The 21133-nt window shown below is 51.8% G+C and overlaps 1 protein-coding gene across 1 annotated transcript in view; it reads right to left on the bottom strand.

Annotated features, from left to right (window-relative positions):
- Positions 1-433: 433 nt before the first annotated feature.
- Positions 434-21133, bottom strand: part of HTRA1 (HtrA serine peptidase 1) — a 57722-nt gene continuing 37022 nt past the window's right edge. Inside the window, exons 4-9 of the mRNA XM_027112835.1 lie at positions 7618-7812; positions 6551-6583; positions 4665-4779; positions 4044-4101; positions 2462-2557; positions 434-1151 (exon numbers count right to left, since the gene is read on the bottom strand). Of these exons, the coding sequence (XP_026968636.1) occupies positions 983-1151; positions 2462-2557; positions 4044-4101; positions 4665-4779; positions 6551-6583; positions 7618-7812 (666 nt within the window). The 3' untranslated portion in view covers positions 434-982. The remainder of the gene's footprint in view (positions 1152-2461; positions 2558-4043; positions 4102-4664; positions 4780-6550; positions 6584-7617; positions 7813-21133) is intronic.

Genomic DNA, 21133 nt, shown 5'->3' with positions numbered 1-21133 from the left:
CTGTTCTCGGGTCGCATCCTGGTCTCCTGAACCATCTCCCTTTCAGAAAGAGACCTAGTTCCTCAACGGAAGCTCTGGGGTCCCACTCTGCATTCACCCCTCTACCCTCGGCCCTGTGCCTTGCCTGGCACACAGCAGAGGTCCAGAAAATCTTTGCTGACTTACTGCACGGTGTGTGGAGTTAACAGCCTCTCTTTAGTTTGAAAAGCTCCAGGTTCAAGGGCAACTGACCTCAGGCCGCTTTCATGAAGCCAGGGTGGCCAGGCACAGTGTTCACAGCACCGGTAAACCCCCGGGATGATTCTGAAATAACTGGTGCGACCTCAAGCTCAACCAGCAGGGAAAACGTGGTGCAACGAGCAGGCCGTTGACATTATAATCAATTCAAAGAGACTCCAACCAGCCGTTCCCAGCAAAGAAGGACGCCAGAAAGCAAAGTATGAAGAAGTATTTTAATAGCTCAAACTCCAAGTCACTGTGCTCCCAGTTCTGAAGAGGTTCCTAAAAGAGGCAACTTTGGCCATTTTGGAAGCCAGCGTTCACCCTCCCGTGGTCTCGGCAACTCCCTCCTCTGGATGCTGACTAGGAGGAAAGCATAAGCATGCCTGGTACCATCCTGGCTCCCGTGGGACCTTCCTCTTACCTACACGTTATAGCAACAGGCTTAGCTAGACTAAGATGATGACTCGGTTAAAGAAGGAGACAAACGTCGACTGTCCAAGCAGGAGCAGTCCAAGCTGGCAAGAAAAAGCACACTGCGTACATACGATACAGAAGGGCGAGCTTCTGCCTGCGGGTTTACAACGTTACACTGGCTTTGCCTATGACCTATCAAGAAGGATTCTGCTGGCCAGTGTTTCTGCTGAACAAGCAACATGGAGGACAAAAGTCTTGGGCATCCAGTGCCACCAGCCCAGAGGCATCATACATCGTCCACTGGAGAGTCTTTAAGGGAAACATGAAGTCCAGCTCATGCCTCTGCCTACGGGTCGATTTCTTCGGGAATCACGGTGATCATAATGTCTTCATTGCCCCTGCGGACAACCATGTTCAGGGTGCTTTCCTTCTTAATGACGTCGCTGACGTCGTTGGCGGAGACCACGGATTGTCCATTGATGCTAATGATGACATCATTTTCCTTGAGCCCACCACTGCAACACAAAGGGAAATGCGATTGTAATGTTTCCATTCCTCCTGGTCTAACTGCCATGAAAGGTGATCAACTGTACATCAACAGAGGCACAGTTTAGGACCTAAAAGCCCAGAGCAAACAGGGTGGGGTAATAGTTAACTTATGTGAGACTGGCTTAAACCACCCATGGGTTGCGTTATTTCCTTTTGAGGTTTTTAGGCCACATCATCAATCATGTCCATTGTAGAAATGCCTACCAGCACTTGTATGATCTTATCATAGATGGACTCCAAAGGAGATGAGGATGTACCATCTACCATGTACCAGGACTGTGGCCAACTTGCTTGTAATGGGTGTTACAACTCAGAGAGCAGCTCCTACGGGGATGGGTTGATGGCTCTACTGTGAGACACCTGCTTTGTGCTGTTGCTGGGACTGTAGCTCTTCTATATGACAGTGTCCAATAAGCGGTTATGGTTATTAATGGTCTAGCACAGGAGTCAGCGAACTTTTTCTGTACATGGCCAGATAGGAAATATTTTAGGCTTTGCAGGCCAGATGGTCTCCATCACAACAACTCAACGCCGCCGTGGTAGTCCAAAAGCCACCACAGACAATATATAATCTATTGGGCATGGCCGTGACCCAGTAAAACTTCATTTACATAACACTGGAATTTGAATTTCACATCACTTTCATGTGTCCTAAAATACTGTTCTCATTTAAATTTTTTCAACCACTTAAAAATGCAAAATCTATTCTTCCAGAGCTGGTTCCCAGGAAACAGTGTGCTGGCCCCTCCCTGGTCTAGCACCTCTCTCTGGATATTTCGTCAATACAGGTAACAGACCCTGATTGTTAGTTGACCTACTTCTTTTCATGTTATTTTGACGTCCCCTGGGTTATTTTTCTAGAGGTGTGGATAAGTAAGGCCTGACTGATAACAGACATCATTAGCGAAGGCTTCAGGAGGAGACGCCTCCAGCAGCCTAGGACAGGACCGCTGCTCGAGGTCTCCGGGACATTGCTCCTTCAAGCCTCTTTCCCCAGCCAGGCCTGTTCTGGAGACTCAAAACAAGTCCGACATCACTCTTTCCATCTGATACCCCTCCTCAAGAGGACTTTTGAAGATAGGAAGCAACCTTTTGCTGACGAGTCCTGAGCTGAACCAGGTTGGAAGTCCTGACTGGCAGAGTCGACCAGGGACGTCCGACAATTTTGTCAAGGATTCTCACAATCACCTGAGCTGATACAAAAAGAACAGCCCCCTGCCCCCTACCTTCAGGAAACACAAGGATATTAGGAAAAGGGAAAATAATTCTCACTCACGCTTCTGCGGGGGTATCAGGAATTACTTCGATGATATACGCTCCTGAAAGCACATCTGGGAAGTCTCGGTGGCGGTCCTTCAGCTCCTTGGCTTTGCTGCTCAGGACAAACATACCTGTATTACTGTTAGGTAACAACGGGGCTCCTGCCCCGCTTCTCCTCCTTCCCCGATTCTAACGTAAAATTCCTCCAGGGATTTTGATTCTGCTTCAAATTGCCTATTTCCTAGAGTGACTGGATAACAGCAAGGGAAGTGTTTTATCATCATTATTATTAATTGATAGTAGCTACCACTTGAGGAGTCAGTACAGTATAGTGGTCGGCCTGCTTTGGAGCCCCAGCTCTGCCGCTTCCTGACTGTGTGATCTTGGGCGGTTGCTTAACCTCTCTGTGCCTTAGTTTTCTCACCTGTAAAACAGGGATAACGACATGGGGTTGTCGTGAGGACCCAATGAGACCATCTAGGTCCAGCACCTGGCCCAGTGCCGAGCACGTGATAAATAGTGGGCGGGGTCGCCGTGGCTAGTGACCACTGCCACCACCCATTCATCCAAGCTTTGATACACATGAAATCACTCAGTCCTCACCACATACCAACACGCCTGCAGTTATCCTCATTCCGGAGAGGAGGAAATCGAGGCACTCAGGGGTCAAGTCATCCCAAGGTCACAAGCCAGGAAACAGTAGAACTGGGACAAGAACCCAGGAAGCTGGACCCCAGGGCCCGTATTCCTTCCTTACGCCTTCATCTCTCAGAGTTCCCAAACAAGACCTGATGCACGTTTCAGTCTTGGCAAGCCAGCTGAGAAAGGTACCACCATTTATTACATGTGTCTAAACTACAGTCGTGTGTTCACAATTAATAGCTAATTAACTACAATAATTAATCCATTAATATTTATATCAATATGTTCTGCTCCTTGCCAACTTTACCTACAAGAGTTTCAAGCGAGCCCTTAGGTACCAGGACTCCTACGATTACACCAGACGTTTTCATCAAGGTTAAAATACCAGGACGTTGTGAGTCTGGCAGCCACATACCACAACTTCCACCAGCTCGGGAAAAACAAGCCCATCAGTCATGCTGGGCCTGACGGGCATTCCAGGAGCCTCAGGCCACAGGCGGCAGAGCTGAGGAAAGGCAGGGCGCTCTGGGGCTGAGGGAGGTGTTTCCAGGAGGCTCAGCCCACAGGCGGCAGAGCTGAGGAAAGGCAGGGCGCTCTGGGGCTGAGGGAGGTGTTCGGGGCACTCCTGGAATGTGAGTTTCAACAGAGCAAGCGGTGAAAGGAAGGCATGGGGGAGTGACGAACACCCCGGCTCTTCAGGCCTGCCTTCCAAGAAGAATGGAATCTTCCAGAAGGAAGGGCCTGCTCAGAACCCAGAAACAAACATGAAGGATAAAACAAGAGGCCAAGGCTAACGGTCCTCCTCTCTTTCCTAATGTTACTTAACTGTAACCAGAAACTGAGCTGTCTTGAAGCAAAGTAAGGTTTCCCTTTTAGGGGTGCCAGTGAGAGTCTTCTGAAGTTCAGGTTTGTTTTAAATTTAAGACACAGACAGACACAGACATTCTGTTACCCACCTGGATGTCAGTGACATCATTCGGATGCCAATATACTTCTTCTTGGTGATGGCTTTGCCTGGAAAGGACAACAGAAGGTCAGCCCAGTTGGCGGCTGTGCCGGGTACACCACGAGCCATGGGGTCCAATCCCCCAGTTTGCTGTGTAGAGTCAGGACCATAGTGGGATGCGCTCGGCTTGTGGTTCAAATCCTGACTGGGGTCCTACCTGCCTCCTCTCTTCCCCAGGTAGAAGGTAAACATCACACCTGCAAGGGACCCTGTTGAGCCTCAAACCCCCAGCCTGACTCGAGCAGAAGGTTCAATAAACATTTGTGGAAGGAATGAGCTCCATGAATCTCAGTTTTCTCATCCATAAGATGGGACTAATAATTCCCACCTGCTCACGCAAAGGAATTAAATGACATAATGAATAATGAAGTGAAATGATGTACAGAAATCACTCAGGATCATGCCCGGTACATGCCAGATTGAACCATATGACACATTCATGATCATAGGCTGAAAATAGTCCAACACCTATGACCTAATACCACGGGCTTAATAGCGTGTGTTCCTTTCCCTTCTGACCTTCAGGGCGTCATTTTCCCCGACCCAAGTCCCCGCGGGGCACATGCTCTACCTTTGGCTTGTCGGTCGTGGGATTCCGTTAGGAACTTTTTAATCTTATCAGATGGAATTGCAAAGGAGATACCAGCTGTCACTTTCAGTGTGTTAATTCCAATCACTTCACCATCCTGAAAAGCAAGATGGAAACAGCTTACTGAATCCATGAAGGTTCGCCTGAAGATATGCACCGATAGAGAGTGGAGAATTTGCAAGAAAGGAGACTTGGAGCTTCTTCAGAGAAATGTGTGAGGTGGGGGGAGCTGGAGGGAGGGGGCTCCTGGGTCGTAGAGGGAGAGGCCCGACTTGGGCAGCGTAAGCCAATCTCAGCAACGGAAGAATCGACACCCACTCCACTCAGAGCTGAGTGATCACCACGCCGAAAGCACAGCAACAGACACGACAGACAGTTTCAAAATGCACATTTGCTCCTTTGGCATGGAATATGCTTCCAAAAGCCCCAGAGTCCTTTAGATGGCTGTCCACACCTTCCTGTTTCCCCCATTTCCAGTGATCTTAAGATTCCTCTGTTGGGACTTCCTTGGTGGTGCAGTGGTTAAGAATCCGCCTGCCAATGCAGAGGACACGGGTTCGAGCCCTGGTCTGGGAAGATCCCGCATGCCGCGGAGCAACTGAGCCTGTGCGCCACAACTACTGAGCCTGAGTTCTAGAGCCCTCGAGCCACAACTACTGAGCCCGAGTGCCACAACTACTGAGCCCGCGTGCCACAACTACTGAAGCCCGAGTGCCTAGAGCCCGTGCTCCGCAGCAAGAGAAGCCACAGCAATGAGAAGCTGGACACTGCAACGAAGAGTAGCCCCTGCTCGCCACAACTAGAGAAAGCCAGTGTGCAGCAATGAAGACCCAACACAGCCAAAAATAAATAATAAATAAATAAATTTATTTAAAAAAAAAAAAGATTCCTCTGCTGACGTCAGGGAGAAACAACCTTAGCGCTTAGGGCGGACGGACTTCATCATCAGCAAAACAAAGTCTCACTTCCAAGCTGACTCCGGGGCACTTCGGGGAGGCAGAGGGCTCACAATCGCATCTCACTGCCTCTGCTTGTCACAGACTAGCTTTAAATCATGGAGGAAGCCAGTCTACAGGGTGTGCTTCAATTCAAGATAAATTCACAGTTCAGTGAATGCCACACCATAGGGAACAATCCTGGTATAGCAGTCTTGCCTCACACCATCCAACCATTATTCTGAACACTATTGTTAAAGGGTCGTTCAACTCGGACTTAGAACAGAAAACTGCCAGGAGCGTTTAAGTCACTTCTTGCACGTTTCCCGTAGCGCTGAGCCCGACTCTGAGGGACCTCAAGAAGGCACTGCCATCCTGCGCTTTGCTAAACAAGGCCTCGATTTCATCACCTGTAAATGAGAGTTGGGATGGGTGACCCTGAGCTGCACCCTGGCTCTGACTGTCTGATTCTAAGGCTTCCCTTTTTTGCTTAAATAAAATATAAACTTAGGTGACATCTTTGTGAGCAGGGTAACTCCTCATTCCAGCCTGGTCTTAGAGGAGGGCCCCTGGCCAAGACAAACCCTGTGGATGAGCCACGCCAGCTCCTTAGGCAGCGTAGGGACAGGCCAGAACTGCTGACACCTTCAAAATAAAGACCCACTCCTTTAACCACTCCTGGATTGGACCTGAATTCCAATGCCTTTACTTGTAACTTTGAAACATAAGCATGTCTGCTGGCATAGCAGTTCCAATCCAAACTCCATCATGCCTTACTCTTTGCAGAAAAGATAAGAAGAGTAATCTGCAAGGTACAGTACAGTCACAGATTTCACTTTAAAAGAATTAGATAATGCGCTTTGGCAAGTTCATGTGTGAAAAGAAACCAAAAGGAAGAAAAAGACATGTACACAGATTTTTTAAAGGCCTTACCAGGTTTACTAATGGGCCTCCGGAGTTTCCATACTGAAATTAAGCAAAAACGAAAAGGTTATGAGTTTATGTCATTACATGGTCCAATCTAGTTCTCTGCCTGGCAGGTCCCTGAGTGCAAGTTCTTGCCGGAGTTTTGTTCCTGTCTACCTAGTATTTTGCTGGGAAAAAAAGGACCTTAAACAATTTTCAGAAAGTTTTAGACGTGCCATAAAGGGGATATATATAGATATAGATAGATAGGTAGATAGATGGATGGATTTTTTTTTTTTTTTTTTGCCAACTACAAATTCCCAAAGGCCAACTACAAATTCCCAAAACACCCAACACATCTTCCTTGTCTTGGCAATAGGCTGGCTGCCCACTTGCTCCAGTATCACAGTATTTCAAATCTTTAAAACCGCACCCCCTACATCTATGTGACCCCCTACTTTGCTGCTTGGCCTGGAAATCCACATGGCTTGCTCTATTTCCATTACTTCATGAAGATCACAAGAAAGTTTGGGAATAAAGCCTACCAGACGTAGCGAGTGCACAAGACACGCTGTGTTTCTTACTTATTAGATAGATGTAGGGGAAATGCTTTCTAGAAACGTTAATCCTATAGGGAAACAGCTGAAGTGGAAAAATGTGACTTAAAAAAGATCCCATTGATGAGACTGTGTGTGATAATCCTTGACCTCATTAGACATCGAATGGGTCGGCCTGCTGCACAGACCGCTCCCCCCACAAGGCAATGCAAACTCCTCTCGGGGCTACAGAGCCTGTGCTGAGGTGAGCATCCCTCCTGTCACAAAGTTGAAGAAGCAGCTCCAGCCAGGGGTGGCTGACCCTGGGGCAGGGCGGCAGGGGCACGGAGAGCTCCTCCGGGCTGCAAACTTTGGCAAATCTCAAGTTCCCGTCACAGGAGTCCCCGGAGACTGCCAACAGGCTGAGGACCAGCCCTCTGCCTCATCTGCTTTAGGGGATCCTTGAAAGCACCTTGAGGATCCTGACTCCAGCCCTGGTTCCTAAGCCCAGCCCAGCTTTCCAAAAGCCCACGCGACCCTGCAGCGGAGAGGGCTCACGTTGATGATGGCGTCTGTCTGGATGTAGTCCATGTCCGAGTTCCGGAGCCCCAGCTCTTTGCCTCCTCGCTGGGTGGTGCTGACAATGCCAGTGGTGACAGTGTTCTGAAGGGAAAACGGGCTTCCAATGGCAACCACGAACTCTCCAGGCCGCAGCTCCGAGGAGCGGCCAAGCAGTAGCACGGGCAGCTTTCCCTGGAAACACAAGGTTGGCGTTGCTGCATTTGGTTAAGCGAACAGAACGGATAAACGCACAGATGTCGTGGAGCGCCAGGTAAGGGACACCGCTCATACCCACCAGGCCTTGCAGGAAACCGAGGTCAGGCCTAGCATCCCTTCCCGGCTGAGGACTATCTTCCCTCCCACCCAAGATAATCAGTGCCTCCTCGTAAGCTGCTGCAAGTCAAGTGCGCACTGCCGCTGCCACACGCCAAGGAAGACGTGGGACGGACACTGGAGGCCAGCTCAGGGTCTCAGCACATCTTGAAGCTATCAGCACAGACTTGCTCTGAAATCCGGAGGCCAGGAGACAGAGGGGACAGGTTTAGGACTGGGGGCAAGCCTGACTGCAGCACTCTTAGAGAGCCACAGGGAAGGATCCAGAGCTCCCCCCGCCCCCCCCACTTATCATAGGCTCGTCCCTCCTGGGTTCTGAAGAATCAGGGGCTCTGTGGGCTTGCAGCTGCCCTGACTCCGTCCGGTGCATCTCTGTGCTAAGCACATGCAATCCTGGGGAGGGGCAGGGGTGGGGCTGGGGGCAACAGGGCATCCAGGGCCCCGAGACGCCAAGACCCAAGAGGTGGGCTCTCTCCTTGCCTGGAAAGGTCTTGCATCAACCACCTCTGCTCCCGTCCCTGGCGGGCTGATTAACCCAACAAAGGCTGGTTGATCCCCGATGCCCTGTGAGGGCCAGGCAGAGTCAGAAGCCCCAAACTACTCTTCAAACCAAAACTGGACAGAATAAAGCCAGCTCTCGTCACTAGGGCTGAGCTGGGCTTCCATCTGAGAAGGCTCTAAGCTCTCCTCCCTCCCTTCCTCCCTGGAGCCAGGCAAACCTCCGAGTTCCTTTCTCCTTTGTTTTCTGAGACAAAATGAGCAGCTACTCTGAACAGTGTGGACCAGCCCAGAAAGCAAAGAGCTGGCCCAGGCCTAGTGCTAATTGCGAGGTAAGAGTCCTCATGTTCGTCCACCTCGAAAAAGAAGGAAACAGGAGAGGAGGCTGGGAGGGTGCAGGGGGTGGAAACCAGCGGTTACTTAGCACTTCCTTCGCCGGGATGAAGCAGACGCCAGCTGATGAGATGGGGAGATCACTCAGCCCATTTGACAGATGAAGACACTGAGACTCCAAGCAACTGGGTGACTTGAGACCAGCCAGGGATTTAAAAGTGCAACCCCGAACCCAGACTCTCATCCACCACAAAGCACCGAGTCACAAAGAACCCCCTGTGACCCCAAATAAGGAAGATGCTGGTCAGGAACAAGCTGGGTCAGAAAACTCAAGGAGGAAGAAGGGATATTGAAGAAGGGATCCAAGACCTAAACCTTTAAGGGGCTACCTGAGAAGGGATGCCCCTCGATCACAGGTACTGAGAAGCCTAGAAGAGTGCCCCAGTGAAGAGCACGGACCTGGGACCAGGCGGCCTGATTAGATCCTGGCTCAAGCTTACAGCCACTCTGGTCCTCAGTGTTCTCACCTGGAAAACGGGAATAACGCGGCACACGTATCTCATTGGTGTGTTGTTAGAATTAAGCGACTTGAGACCAGAATGGCTCTTTGAAGAGCACCTGGCTCAGTTAAGCACCACATAACCGGGACATGTAAGCATCAGAGGTGTTGGTTATTGCTATTAGTATCAGGGTCTGTGCAGTCTCAATGCGGGAAACCCCACCAACGAAACTCCCACAAAGTAGCGCATGTCACCCAGCCCTCCACTAGGAGGAGGCTGGTGGCACAGGCCTGCCCTGACAGTGACACTTTGCCCGTGCGGTCGCCTGAGGCTGGCGTGTGTGGTACTGCTCTGGAGGGGGCAGCCTGCAGTCCCCACTCCCCGAGCTCATCCAGAAGCACGCCAATGAGCTCAGCGTGGCCTGTTTACCCTGGGCCCGCGCCAGCTGCCCCTGCCAGGAATGACTTCATCCAGTAGCCACAGCGGGTGGGTGGGCAGGAGTCAGGGCCAGTGATGAGCACTGACCACTGTGGGGAGGCCCGCCAGGGACACTAGCACTCCTTCAGGGCCCAGGGACTGCTTTCAGGGCTGGCTTTGGGGGGTGGGCAAGGGGACACAGTGGCGAAGGCTCCTGGGCTGGGTTTGCCAGGCTGCCCAAGATTACAGCTGGTTTTCAAGGCACAGCTTCAAGGCAAGAGTTCAGGTTCAAACACAGAAAGGCGGGCCCAGCCCACATCAGCTCAGCCACAAGCCGAGAACCACATCAGAAAGTTACAGGGCCGGACTCACTGCAGAGGGTCTTCATTAGTATTTGCTCACCGCCCGCCCCCTGTTCCTCCACCTCCAGCCCCTAGGAAGGGGGCCAGACCCAGGCCCCTGCGTCTCAGGGGCTTGAGAAGGCAGAGGGGCCCAAAGACAGCGCTCCCTGGAACTCCCCTCTTCCAAGTCAGAGCTCAGGCCCAGGGGATGGGAAAAGGAGGCACATGTTCTTGGGGAGCAGAAGCTGTGAGGACGGAGGGGAGAGACCCCCCAGGAGGGAAGGAGAACACCCAGGGCCTGCCGCTCGGCTGGCTGCACTCACTGGGGAGGAACAGGCCTGTGGCCAGTAACGGGGCCCAGGGAAGCCTGTGGATGAGCTTCGGTCCAGCGCAGTGAGGTCACCACACTGTAGTGACCATGCAGGCTTGGACAAGTGGACACCAGTGATAGGAGCCCAGAGTCTCCCCGAGGACCAATCCTCACTTCAACACCAGGGGAAGAAATTCGGATCACAAGTGGTCATTTAGCCAAACCTGCACCGATGACAACACCAAGTATCACCTTGTTTAAGTTTTTATTCACTCAAACATCTCCTAGATTCTAAAGGGCAATCATAAGACAGAAATAAGCAAGTGGACACGTATCAAGGGGGATCCTTGACTATGAAGCTTGGACTGATGTGAAAGGAATGACACAGGTGACATTTTACCTCCCAGGTGACAAAGCACTTTCATGACCCCCTTGGCAGTTAGGGCATGTTTCTTCCCATCTTAGAGATGTGGAAACTGAGGCTCAGAGGGGGAGTGACTTCTCACAGCTCACGAGCAGCCTGGCTAAACGAGAGAACAGGTCTCCCACCTCCCAGACCTTCACTCCTTGTAGGTGTTAATGTGAATTCTAATTGTAGGCAGAAATCTTTGCAAGAGAGTGACGTGGGGCAGAGACGTGGGCCAGGCCAGATTTACAGCCTTCATGAGGTCAAAATGCCTTTTGGGGGCCATTTGGCTCCCGTCTCCCGCAGGTGCCAGCGGGCCGCACAGGTGTCAGGCTCTCCAGCCTGCTCCAGACCCAAGTGGGGCTCATCCTCATCCTCCCTCCTCACCTTGGGCCCGTCTGCGCGGCGCAGCTATACCTCTGGCCAAATTCCTATTCGGCAACTGAGCGTTTTATTCCACAGCTGTCTAGACACACGCTCCACGGGGGGACTCGGGGGGAGATGAAAAGCAGATACGGCTGGAAGCGCCAAGGCACGCCTCGGCCTTGACCTGTGGATGGGAAACCCTGGGGCCACCCGTTCCTGGTTTAACCCCGTGCTGCTGTCCGCAGGCTGGTTCCCAGGTCGCCCACATCAAAGCCGGCTCCGGGCTCCCTGCAGCAGACACTCTGTCTGAGCCTCCGTGTGAAGCGGCCCAGCCACAGGCCATCTTGGAGATGCCCGACCCTCTCCTAACAGCCCGCATCTCAGCACCTCGCAGGAGCCTCGCAACACGCCTACGAAGTAAAGGCGCAGACATCCATCCTCCACTTGGCAGCCAGGAGGAGCAGAGTGGGAAGGAGGAAGACTGGGGCGTGAGGCTCCCGTTCCTTGTCTCCAGATTCTCCAACCACTGGCGGGGAGGGAGGGTGAAATGCAAGTCGGGTACACAGCAAAGCCGGGATCGGGAGCTTGAACGTGGCAAATGCTCAACCCCAAGGCTCCGGATCAGAGCGGAGCAGACGCCCTCGGGTCCCACCAGGAGAGCGTGCAGCTCACGTTGTCCCAATCCCTCCAGGACGAGGGGCATCCCAAAGTGAGTCCATCACACTGCCCGTTCTCAAGGTCATGCTCTCGTTCATGAGAGGGAGGAACCTGGGAGGCCAGTGGGGAAGGGGGACGTCCGCGTTGAAAGGCACAGCATCCTCGGTTTGCAAGTGACTCACTTGTGCTACATGCCAGCCTCATAGCAGAGTCAACAAGAGGGGCTGGAAGGGAACACAGATCCTGAGAACAACCGGGTCGTCGGCCATGCCAGCCAGGCCGATGGAGACAGCCCAGACGAGGGCGTCAAGAGTCCTGCGTGTGGACTCTACGTCCGAGTTCAATGACTAACTACAAGCCGTAGGCAGGATACTAATGGCGTGATAGATTCACTGCTAAAACCTGGAAGAGGCTGGTGAGTAGCATGATTAAAGAAGGCTCTTACTCTTCGTTTAGATGCCAACAAACAAACAGACAACAACCAGCAGGCCTGGCATCACCGCTCCCACAAAACGCTGCCTACATGAAAGAGAACTTTCTCAACAAGCATTCACTGAGGACGGGCCTGGCACAGGGAACATGAAAGATCAATGAAACCCACCCGTGCCCTCCAGGCTTACTGTCTGATGGTGGGGGGAAACACACAAGCCGGCAGAACACACAGCAGTAAAAAGAGATAAAATCCATCTCCCTTCCCAAGGGCAGCTCAGCCTAGAATCTTCCATAAAGGCTAAATATAGACCAACACTAAACATGATTTGGGTGCATCAATTAGGTTTGTTTTTTTTTTTCAGCTGCAAGTAACAAAAACCCAATGCGAAGTGGAGTGAACATCCACCTGCTCACGGGCGCGATGGCAGAGGGCTGCTCACTTCAAAGGCTCAAGGGCAACGTCAGTCAAGGAGAAGCTCCTGCCTTCCTTCCGTCTGATCAACGGCAGCCTGGGCTCATAGTCACAGGAGGGCCACCATCATTCCAGGCATGACATAAAGATGCAGCAATGCCCACTGGAAGTAACAGACTCTTTTCTCCCTTGCGTGTCTCTTCAGAAGAGCTGAGAATCCAGAAGGGCCCAGCACATTCTTCCTCATGGGTCATCAGCCACTGCCTGGTCATAGGTTATCCTCAACCACCCTTAGGTGTGGGGGGGGGGGGATCATAGCCCTGGTGACTGCCTTAGCCTCTCAGGATCTGCCTGAGTTAGGAATGCGGGGGGCGGTCAGGAGTGGACCTAAAACAAACTCAGGGCTATGCCAGCAGGGAGGAGAAGGGCTGCGTGCTGGGCCACATCAGAGTCCACCAAAGCTGGCTCCTTTTACAGTGGTGATGCTCATACGTGTCTGGAAACATCTGTAGGTGTATATTCCTTCATGCAGGTTTCTTTTTTTGGCAGAGGGGAGAAAGAGGAGAAGTCCGCTTCAGAGGAAAGCAATGGCCACACATGTCTAGGGCAGTCAGCGTGAAATACAAGTGGTCCGAGCAGAGCCTCGTCAGTGTAGACAAGCCTCCCTCTTATTCGCATGCCCTACACGCCCTGTGCTCTGTCCCATGAGCAGATGGGACGGGCATAGTGCCCATTCCGCTCACCAGGGGACCAACGGTCCTGCAGCTGCTGGTGGTGGTACCGAGAGCCCAGGCGTTCTCAGCAGTGCTCACCGCCCAGATGCTCAGGGTGCACAGCCAGCCACCAAAGAAGAGCCTCTCTGTGCCAGACCTTGCCGCGGGGCAGGGCGGGAGACGGGAGCAGACATGACACACAACAGGGCCAGGAGCTGAAGGGAAGCAGAGCAGAGGCCACAGCCAGAGGAAGCCAAGGTCACACGTCCTCAGGGCGAGGGCCCAGGCCACGGTGGTACCCTCAGACAAGCCCCTGCTGTGTGGCACTGCCTGCTTCACGGGCTCGCCGTGTGGCCTGGGATCCCCCTGAAGGGGCATCACAACTGCTAATTCCCACAGGGAAGAAAAGGCCTGTGCTGAGTAAGGGCCCTGGCTGCTGACTTGCTATGGGCGTATCCTCCAGCATCCACAAAGGGTGGTGCAGAGGGAAGACACAGACAACACACACACACAGCACCACCACAGCCTCCACGTACGCTGGGAGCACACAGTCCCAGGGAGCCGGGCATCCGTGTTAACTCACTCTGACCTTGGGCCACGTGACAGACTTCTCTGGGTCTCAGTTTTATCACTTCTAAAATAAGGGAGTCGAGCTTGGTGATGTCCAAAGTCATCCCAGCTCTGACAATTAGGGATCTTTCCAGAAGACCTGGTAGATTTCAAAAAAAAAAAAAAAAACCTATTAGCAGACAATGGTTAAATTGGTGAGATCAAAACAAGCACCAGATGTACTTCCCTGGTGGCGCGGTGGTTAAGAATCCGCCTGCCAATGCAGGAGACATGGGTTCGAGCCCTGGTCTGGGAAGATCCCACATGCCGCAAAGCAACTAAGCCCATGCGCCACAGCTACTGAGCCTGAGCTCTAGAGCCCACGAGCCACAACTACGGAAGCCCAACACGCCACAACAACTGAAGCCTGTGCACCTAGAGCCCGTGCTCCGCAACAAAGAGAAGCCACCGCAATGAGAAGCCCACGCACTGCATCGAAGAGCAGTGCCCGCTCGCCACAACTAGAGAAAGCCCGTGCGCAGCAACGAAGACCCAACACAGCCCCAAATAAATAAATTTATTTATTTTTTGAAAAAGAAAAAAAACAAGCACCAGAGTCCTTAATAAATCTCTTTTCATACAACTTCGCAAAGAGGTCAGATGATCCCTGCAAACTCTTACAGCCGCAAGAGGAAAGGGGATTCCTGGAATTCTCCAGACGCTGGCTCAGCCAGAAATCATCTAGAGCGGACCTAAAAACAATGACCCATCTACATTTCAGCTTCTGGCCACCCTGGGTTTGGCCTAAAAGCCCTTGAGCGCTCCCCTCGTTGCAACCTCATTCACTAAAGCTTGGAGAGAAGAGCAATAAAATGAACAAATAAAACTAAAAAAAAAATTGGCAACTTTCTTTTAACCTCATGAGACAAGTCAACTACTTCTTTCTCTTCCTTGCAAAGTATAAACTGCTCCTGTTACAAAAACATTTTTGTTGCTGAATCTGCAGAAGCCACTGTATCCACCAGCTGCCCAGCACACTGTTTTCAAGAGGCTGGGGTTTGCAGGCTGGTGTTGTGTGTTGGATGAAGTTTGCTTCAAAGGTTAATGTTGCAGCAACTGGCTGAGACTCAACTAAGTGATTCAGTGTGTCTTCTGGAAACAGTTATGCTAACCTTTCATTTTCTTTAAAAAAAATAGGCAATGGGGGAAAAGAGCACATCTCCCGTGTGCCCGTGTGCGACCCCCATACACAGCAAGAAGCAGTGCCACTGAACTTGCATGCTTCCTAAGGAACAGCAAACTAGACCACAGAGTTCAGGGGGATGTTAGCAGCTAAGACTCGCCTGAGACACAGGGATCCCGCCTGGGGAAGGAGGGAAGTGAGCCCACGAGGGGCTGAGGGACAGGGGAATGTGAGCAGATGGGTGGACCCAGATGAACCACAGATCTGCTACATAATTTGCAGGGCCCAGGACAAAATAAACATGGAGACGCCTTGTTCATAAAGTGCATAAAAAGTCCCATTAAAGGTACTAAAATATAAAGCTTTTTTTTCCCTTCTATATTCTCTCTCTCTCTTCATCTGTCCCGATGTTTTTATTTGCTGTTCAGTGTCATGCTCCCTGGGGCACAAAGATTTTCATGGGGTGAGTGCAGACCCAGGAGACTCAGACTCAGTGCTCTGCTCACCAGCTACTGGACAGACCCATGCACTGTGCCCGAGCAGCGACAGGGTAGTAGAGCCAGGCCTCTCCCCATCCCAAGAGCTCACTGCCCCAACCCACAGAGGATGGACCACCCCCAAGGGCACTGCAACTTCCTTCGGCACCAGGAGGCACTAGGTACCCGGATGGGGTGGAAAAGGCTTAGCCCTGCCTCGCTGCCGGCAGAATGACCTGTGGCATCATCCACCCGCTGCCCAAGATGCTGTGGGGTGTATGTACCCCATGCCTGTACTCCCTGGGGGAAGGAGGGTGGCAGTGATTGCTGTGCGGGGTCCGAGGTCCCAGGGGCCAGAGGAGTAGGGAAGCCAAGAACCCATCCTGGGGAGGTAGGAAGGCAACAGGAAAAGAAACAGGGCGGAGGCCAAGGCTCTAAGCCCCAGCACATACTCCGCTGTCTCATCAGACTTCACGTACAAAGCACAAAATTCAAAGATAAAATTAAAACAAAAACCTCAGAGCATTAAACCCTCAAGCGGGGTTCCGTTCTGAGCATAGGGGCTGTAAGGGCACAGGTCACATGCCCATAAAGCAGCTGTGCCGGGGGAGGAGGAGGTGAACCAAGACTGAGATGCTTGGCATTCAGATTAGAGAGCAGAGAGGTTATCAGTGACGACAAGGTCAAGGGTACCACCAAGAGAGGGCGGCTGCAGTGCGCAGGTGAGCCGGGAGGCCAGGCCAGGAAGGATCTGCTACACAGCACCGAGATCACAACACACGCTGAACTCGGAAGGACCGTGTAATCAAGTTACCCCCGTCCGTTTCCCCAGATTGACATATTACAGTTGCTATACAGGGAGGGGAGGAGGGGAAGAGGTGGGATGAGTGGGGGGATGTTCAGGTGGGACAGACAAGAGAAGTGGGGGAGATGGAGAGAAAGAGAGAAAAGGAACAGAGGATGGTTACGAAAAAACAAAATAGAGAAAGGGCTGATGAAGCAAACTTCCCCCTCACTGTTTATGCACAGCACCGTGACATTTAGACTCCTTTAGGCTACATCAAGAAACACTGGCATTTCAAATATTCCCGTATAGAAATGTCAACATTTCTATACGGGAGCCCTACAGCCAGTGACTGTATATAGTTTGTGGCATGGAGAGTAGGAGAAACACCATCTCATCAAGTGTAACTTTTGTCTTCTCATCTATCAACCCCTCCACTTTTTTTTTTTGCAGTAGGCGGGCCTCTCACTGCCGTGGCCTCCCCCGCCATGGAGCACAGGCTCCGGACGCGCAGGCCCGGCGGCCATGGCCCACGGGCCCAGCCGCTCCGCGGCATGCGGGATCCTCCCGGACCAGGGCACGAACCCACGTCCCCCGCATCGGCAGGCGGACTCCCAACCACTGCGCCACCAGGGAAGCCCTCAACCCCTCCACTTTTATCTGGCGGCTTCAAGTTAGCCACTGCTGCTACAGCGTTGTTTGGCCAATAAATATTTATGAAAATCATTGGATGTGAAAGTGAATATATGAACAAATAAACAAATCAGGTCTTAAAAGATCCATTAGGATCTTAAAATTGGGATTAGTCCAATATTTGGACTAACCCTGGGGTTAGCCAGGGCCTGGCATTTCAGTTTGGGTAAGGACTCCAGTTGCAGCCTGGTTTTCAGCCGTCTATACGGTGGTAGGCTCAGGGCTCAGGTGGGTAAAGGGACAACTTATACCCACCAGCTCCGCAAAGGGAAGGGCTGTGGTCTCACTCTGGTAGGTTCAGTGCTCAACACATAGCAGCCACTCGGTAACTGCTGAACTGAATTGAGGGCACAGTGACCATTACCCATGACCACACAGAGCTCATGTGGCTCCATATGCAGGATATATCATTCTTGTAAAATTTATTCTAAAAAATTCTTAAAGATGTATAACCTCCTCTAGATAAAAATAATTTGAGATGGTCAATGACACAGGGCTTACTACAATGAGTTAATTCATATCTCTTTATGACATAAAATGGTGGCATAGGAAGTATTCTAGCCACAGGGCCAATGGTTTCTATGAGCTGCCTGGCAGCCAAAGCAAAAAGGGAAATACCCTGAGTCATATGTTCTCGTTATCAGATTCTGGTGCCTTATTTAACAAAAGTGACTTGTTGCTTAGCACATTTATTAGAATAATCAGTCCTCAGTTCACCAGAATGTCTTATTTCTGCCTTGCCATAGAAAGTGGTTGGTTTTAGGAAACCAGTTTTGGGAAACTGCCTGCATCCTGCCATGAATAAGAGGTGACCAGCTCATTCTGAACCCTTTGCACTTCTAGACTCTCAGGAGATTGACTACCTAAGAAATTGGAGCTTTCCAGAGTACGATCGGGAACCCCAAAGAACCAAGGCCAATAAGATACATGGACAATATGCAGAGACACCGGCTAACCAGAAGCAATGGCTTGTGTTCCGGAGGCCTCTAAAAAACTCACTGGGAAATAAGTTTGCACTGGGCCGAAGGTCCAGGTCCTCAGGATGGGCAGAAAGGAAATCTAAGCGACCCGAGGTACCCCGCTCTTCCCCTTGGCTGGCTCTGTCTGTCCTCCACGTCTCAGCTTGGATGTTACCTCCTCAGATAAGCTTCTCTGCCTATACTACCTTCAGGGTCTCCCCAGCTCCAGTGCCTTCTCCTGCTTCTTCTATCTGTTCCTTCATTGTCCCAACGACCCTATTTATTCCAGTTTACCTGTTACCCACACTAGACCATAAGCTCCATGGCTTTTGCCCATTGCTGTTACATCCTCAGCACCTAACACAGTGTTTGGTCAAATAGATGCTCAATAAATATTTATGGACTCTGTGAATGAATAAGGAATAACTGAAAGAATGAACCAACAAGACCTTAAAAGATCATTAGGATTTAAAATTGAATAATAATTTGGAAAACATCTTCAAATTCACAAAATTCCTCTCTACCGATATTACAGAGAAATGGTCAAAACTAAGGCCTCTCTCTGCTTAATCCAGCAAGACCGAAGCATCTTCTTCAGCAAAGAAGCACAGTCCCCACAAGAGCAAATGAGATCAGCTTCTCTGCCCTTTCCCCTGTAGTGACCTCGTGCTTCACCTCACTTGGGTCTTAAGAGTATATTTTGGTCCAAGCACACTTTGCTCCTTTAGAACAAGGTGTTAATCATCTCACACTGGGGTTGGCAAACTTTTTCTGTGAAAGGCCAAAGAGTAACTACTTTTGGCTTCACGGGCCGTGTGGTCTCCATCCCAACTACTCTACTCTGCTGCCGTCCAGCAAAAGCAGCTGTAGACTCTACTGATACATAAGCAAATGGGCATGGCTGTGTTTCAATAAAACTTTATTTACAAAAGCAGATGGAGGGCCGGATTTGGACTGCAGGCCACAGCTAGCCAACCCTGGGCCCCAACACGCTGCTACTCACTCACTAAACTGACAATGCATGCCCTCCCTCCTCATTGAAGGGGACATTCCCGATGAAGCATCTACAAATTCAGTCCCGACAACCCAGCTGCTTTGTCAGAACCATAAATAAGAGTCTTGGTCAAATACCCTGAAGAGTGTCTGCCAAAGTGAAAAAAAGCATTACCATATTAAGAGAAAAACATAGCCAAAGAATTTCCTTAACAATCAACTAAGCTCTTGAAATGGGGCCAGAGAACACACAAGGGCTCCAGCTCTGATAGTCTGGGGAACTGAAATATTTTCATTCCACGAGAAGCTGCAGTCAGAACAATGAGAAGCCTCGTCCCCATGAGCCTCTGGACACAGGCTGGCCCAGCGCAAAAGACGCCGGCTTCCCCGCCAGCGTCTGGATTGACATCACCTAATGCAACACTGATCTGCATCCCCCTAAAAATGGTAAAAATCAATACGGTAACAGAAGCCTCGTTACATCGACAGGGTCTGGGGCCTCTTTAACGAATGCAATGCAGGCCTCTCAGTTCAGGGAGAAAAAGAGGAGAGACCACAAAACAACCAGGACGGAGGGAGTGGGGAAAAGAATTCAAATGGAAAAACACAGAAACAAAATACGAGGGTAACTATGGTAGGGCAAGCAGCATTCCAGCTCTTGGTTACTTTACAAGCATGAGTGACAGACTCCAGAAGATGGGGAGCCAGTCCAGCACAGGCTCTGTGTTATCTGATCCACTTTTGGATGAGCTCAGGCGGCTGAGTCAGCGCCTTCCGACAATCAGGTTGTCTGAGGGGAACTGGCTGAAGGCTGGGCGCAGGGTGGGGGAGTGGAGGGGCACGAGTCACACCTGGCACCCGCCACTCCCCTCCCCCACCATCGTCCCCAGGCCGCCTGGACCCTCCTCACTCAGAGAAGTTGGGGCAGATCCACTGCAAGCAGGCCACGTTCCAGGAGACAGGCGTGGAGAGACCAGAGCCCGCTCAGCAGGAGAAGGACCCTCTGCCCACAAAGCAGCCCCCATGCCCAGGGCTGTCACTCTTCAGCCACTTCAAACAGGGCCATAGGTGGCATCTGGCCCAAAGGTGGCCAAGGGCGGATGCAGGTCTGGGAGTGAGGGAAGAAAACCACTTCATAAGCCTCGACAAGCTTGCTGCCAAATATTCCCCTGGGTGTTGGCGTCGGGGTAGAAGCGCCCACAGGAAACCTCACCACCTCACCAGGGCTCTGAGTTACCACAGACCGCAGAGCTACGGGGGCCCCAGCAAAGCAACACGCCGTCCATCCAAACCCCAGGCAGCTGTTGGATCAGATGAGAACTGGCCTCGGAGTCTGGGGGCTGCTGCCCTGCAGTCAGCCTGCTGCGCGGTCACCTCCTCGCCGGAAAGGGGGCAGCGGATCACTGCAGGCGCCCCAGTGCCTCCCCGCTCCCCGAGCCCTCAGGGCAGCCGGCCTTGCCTGCCCTTGAGCGGAGGGCTCGCGGTTCACACCCAGGACACTGCTGCTGAGCCTCCACCTCCTCACAAGGGACTAAGACAGGCGTGCCCCTCACACTCCAGCAGCAGAGAGAAACTGATATCCACAAGTAGATAAGACCATCGTGAGTTACGATGAGGGGACAAATGAACGAGGAAATGTGACCACCCCCGGGGTTATGCATCTCCAGAGTGACGAGGGGAGGTGGGGACGTGGGGCGCTCCCCGGGGTGGGGGGTCAGGGAAGGGCCGTCTGGGGCAGAGGCAGAATTTAACCCAAGGCCTGAAGGACAAGGAAGGTCACCTGTGGAGGAGCTGGATGGGGACACCCCAGGGAGGGAAGGCCAAGGCCCCAGGAGAACAGCCCTGCATGGGGGGTGGGGGGTAGCAGAGAGCGGGAGGGGCAGAGGGAGGAGTGCGGGGTAGAGTGGGGCGCCCGTCGGGCTGGGTGGCCCTCCAAGGCCCTGTAAGCAGTTACGATCTCTCTGTAAGAACAGAGAGTGTGTGAAGGGGTTTACACAGGGCAGACAGGACCCAATCTGAAAGTTGCAATCATCAAGGCGGGAGGACAGATGACCTTCTCCTGCCTGTTTTCTAATCAACACAGCGGAAAAGCAGCTGGGACAAAAGTAACTTCTCTCTCTCTCTCTCTCTCTCTCTCTCTCTCTCTCTCTCTCTCTCT

Source organism: Aethalodelphis obliquidens, unplaced genomic scaffold, assembly GCF_003676395.1.
Source record: "Aethalodelphis obliquidens isolate GAN/ISIS:26980383/991018 unplaced genomic scaffold, ASM367639v1 scaffold11, whole genome shotgun sequence".
NCBI lineage: Eukaryota > Metazoa > Chordata > Mammalia > Artiodactyla > Delphinidae > Aethalodelphis > Aethalodelphis obliquidens.
Note: the sequence above shows the minus strand (reverse complement) of the source record. Positions and strands in the feature narration are given on the sequence as shown.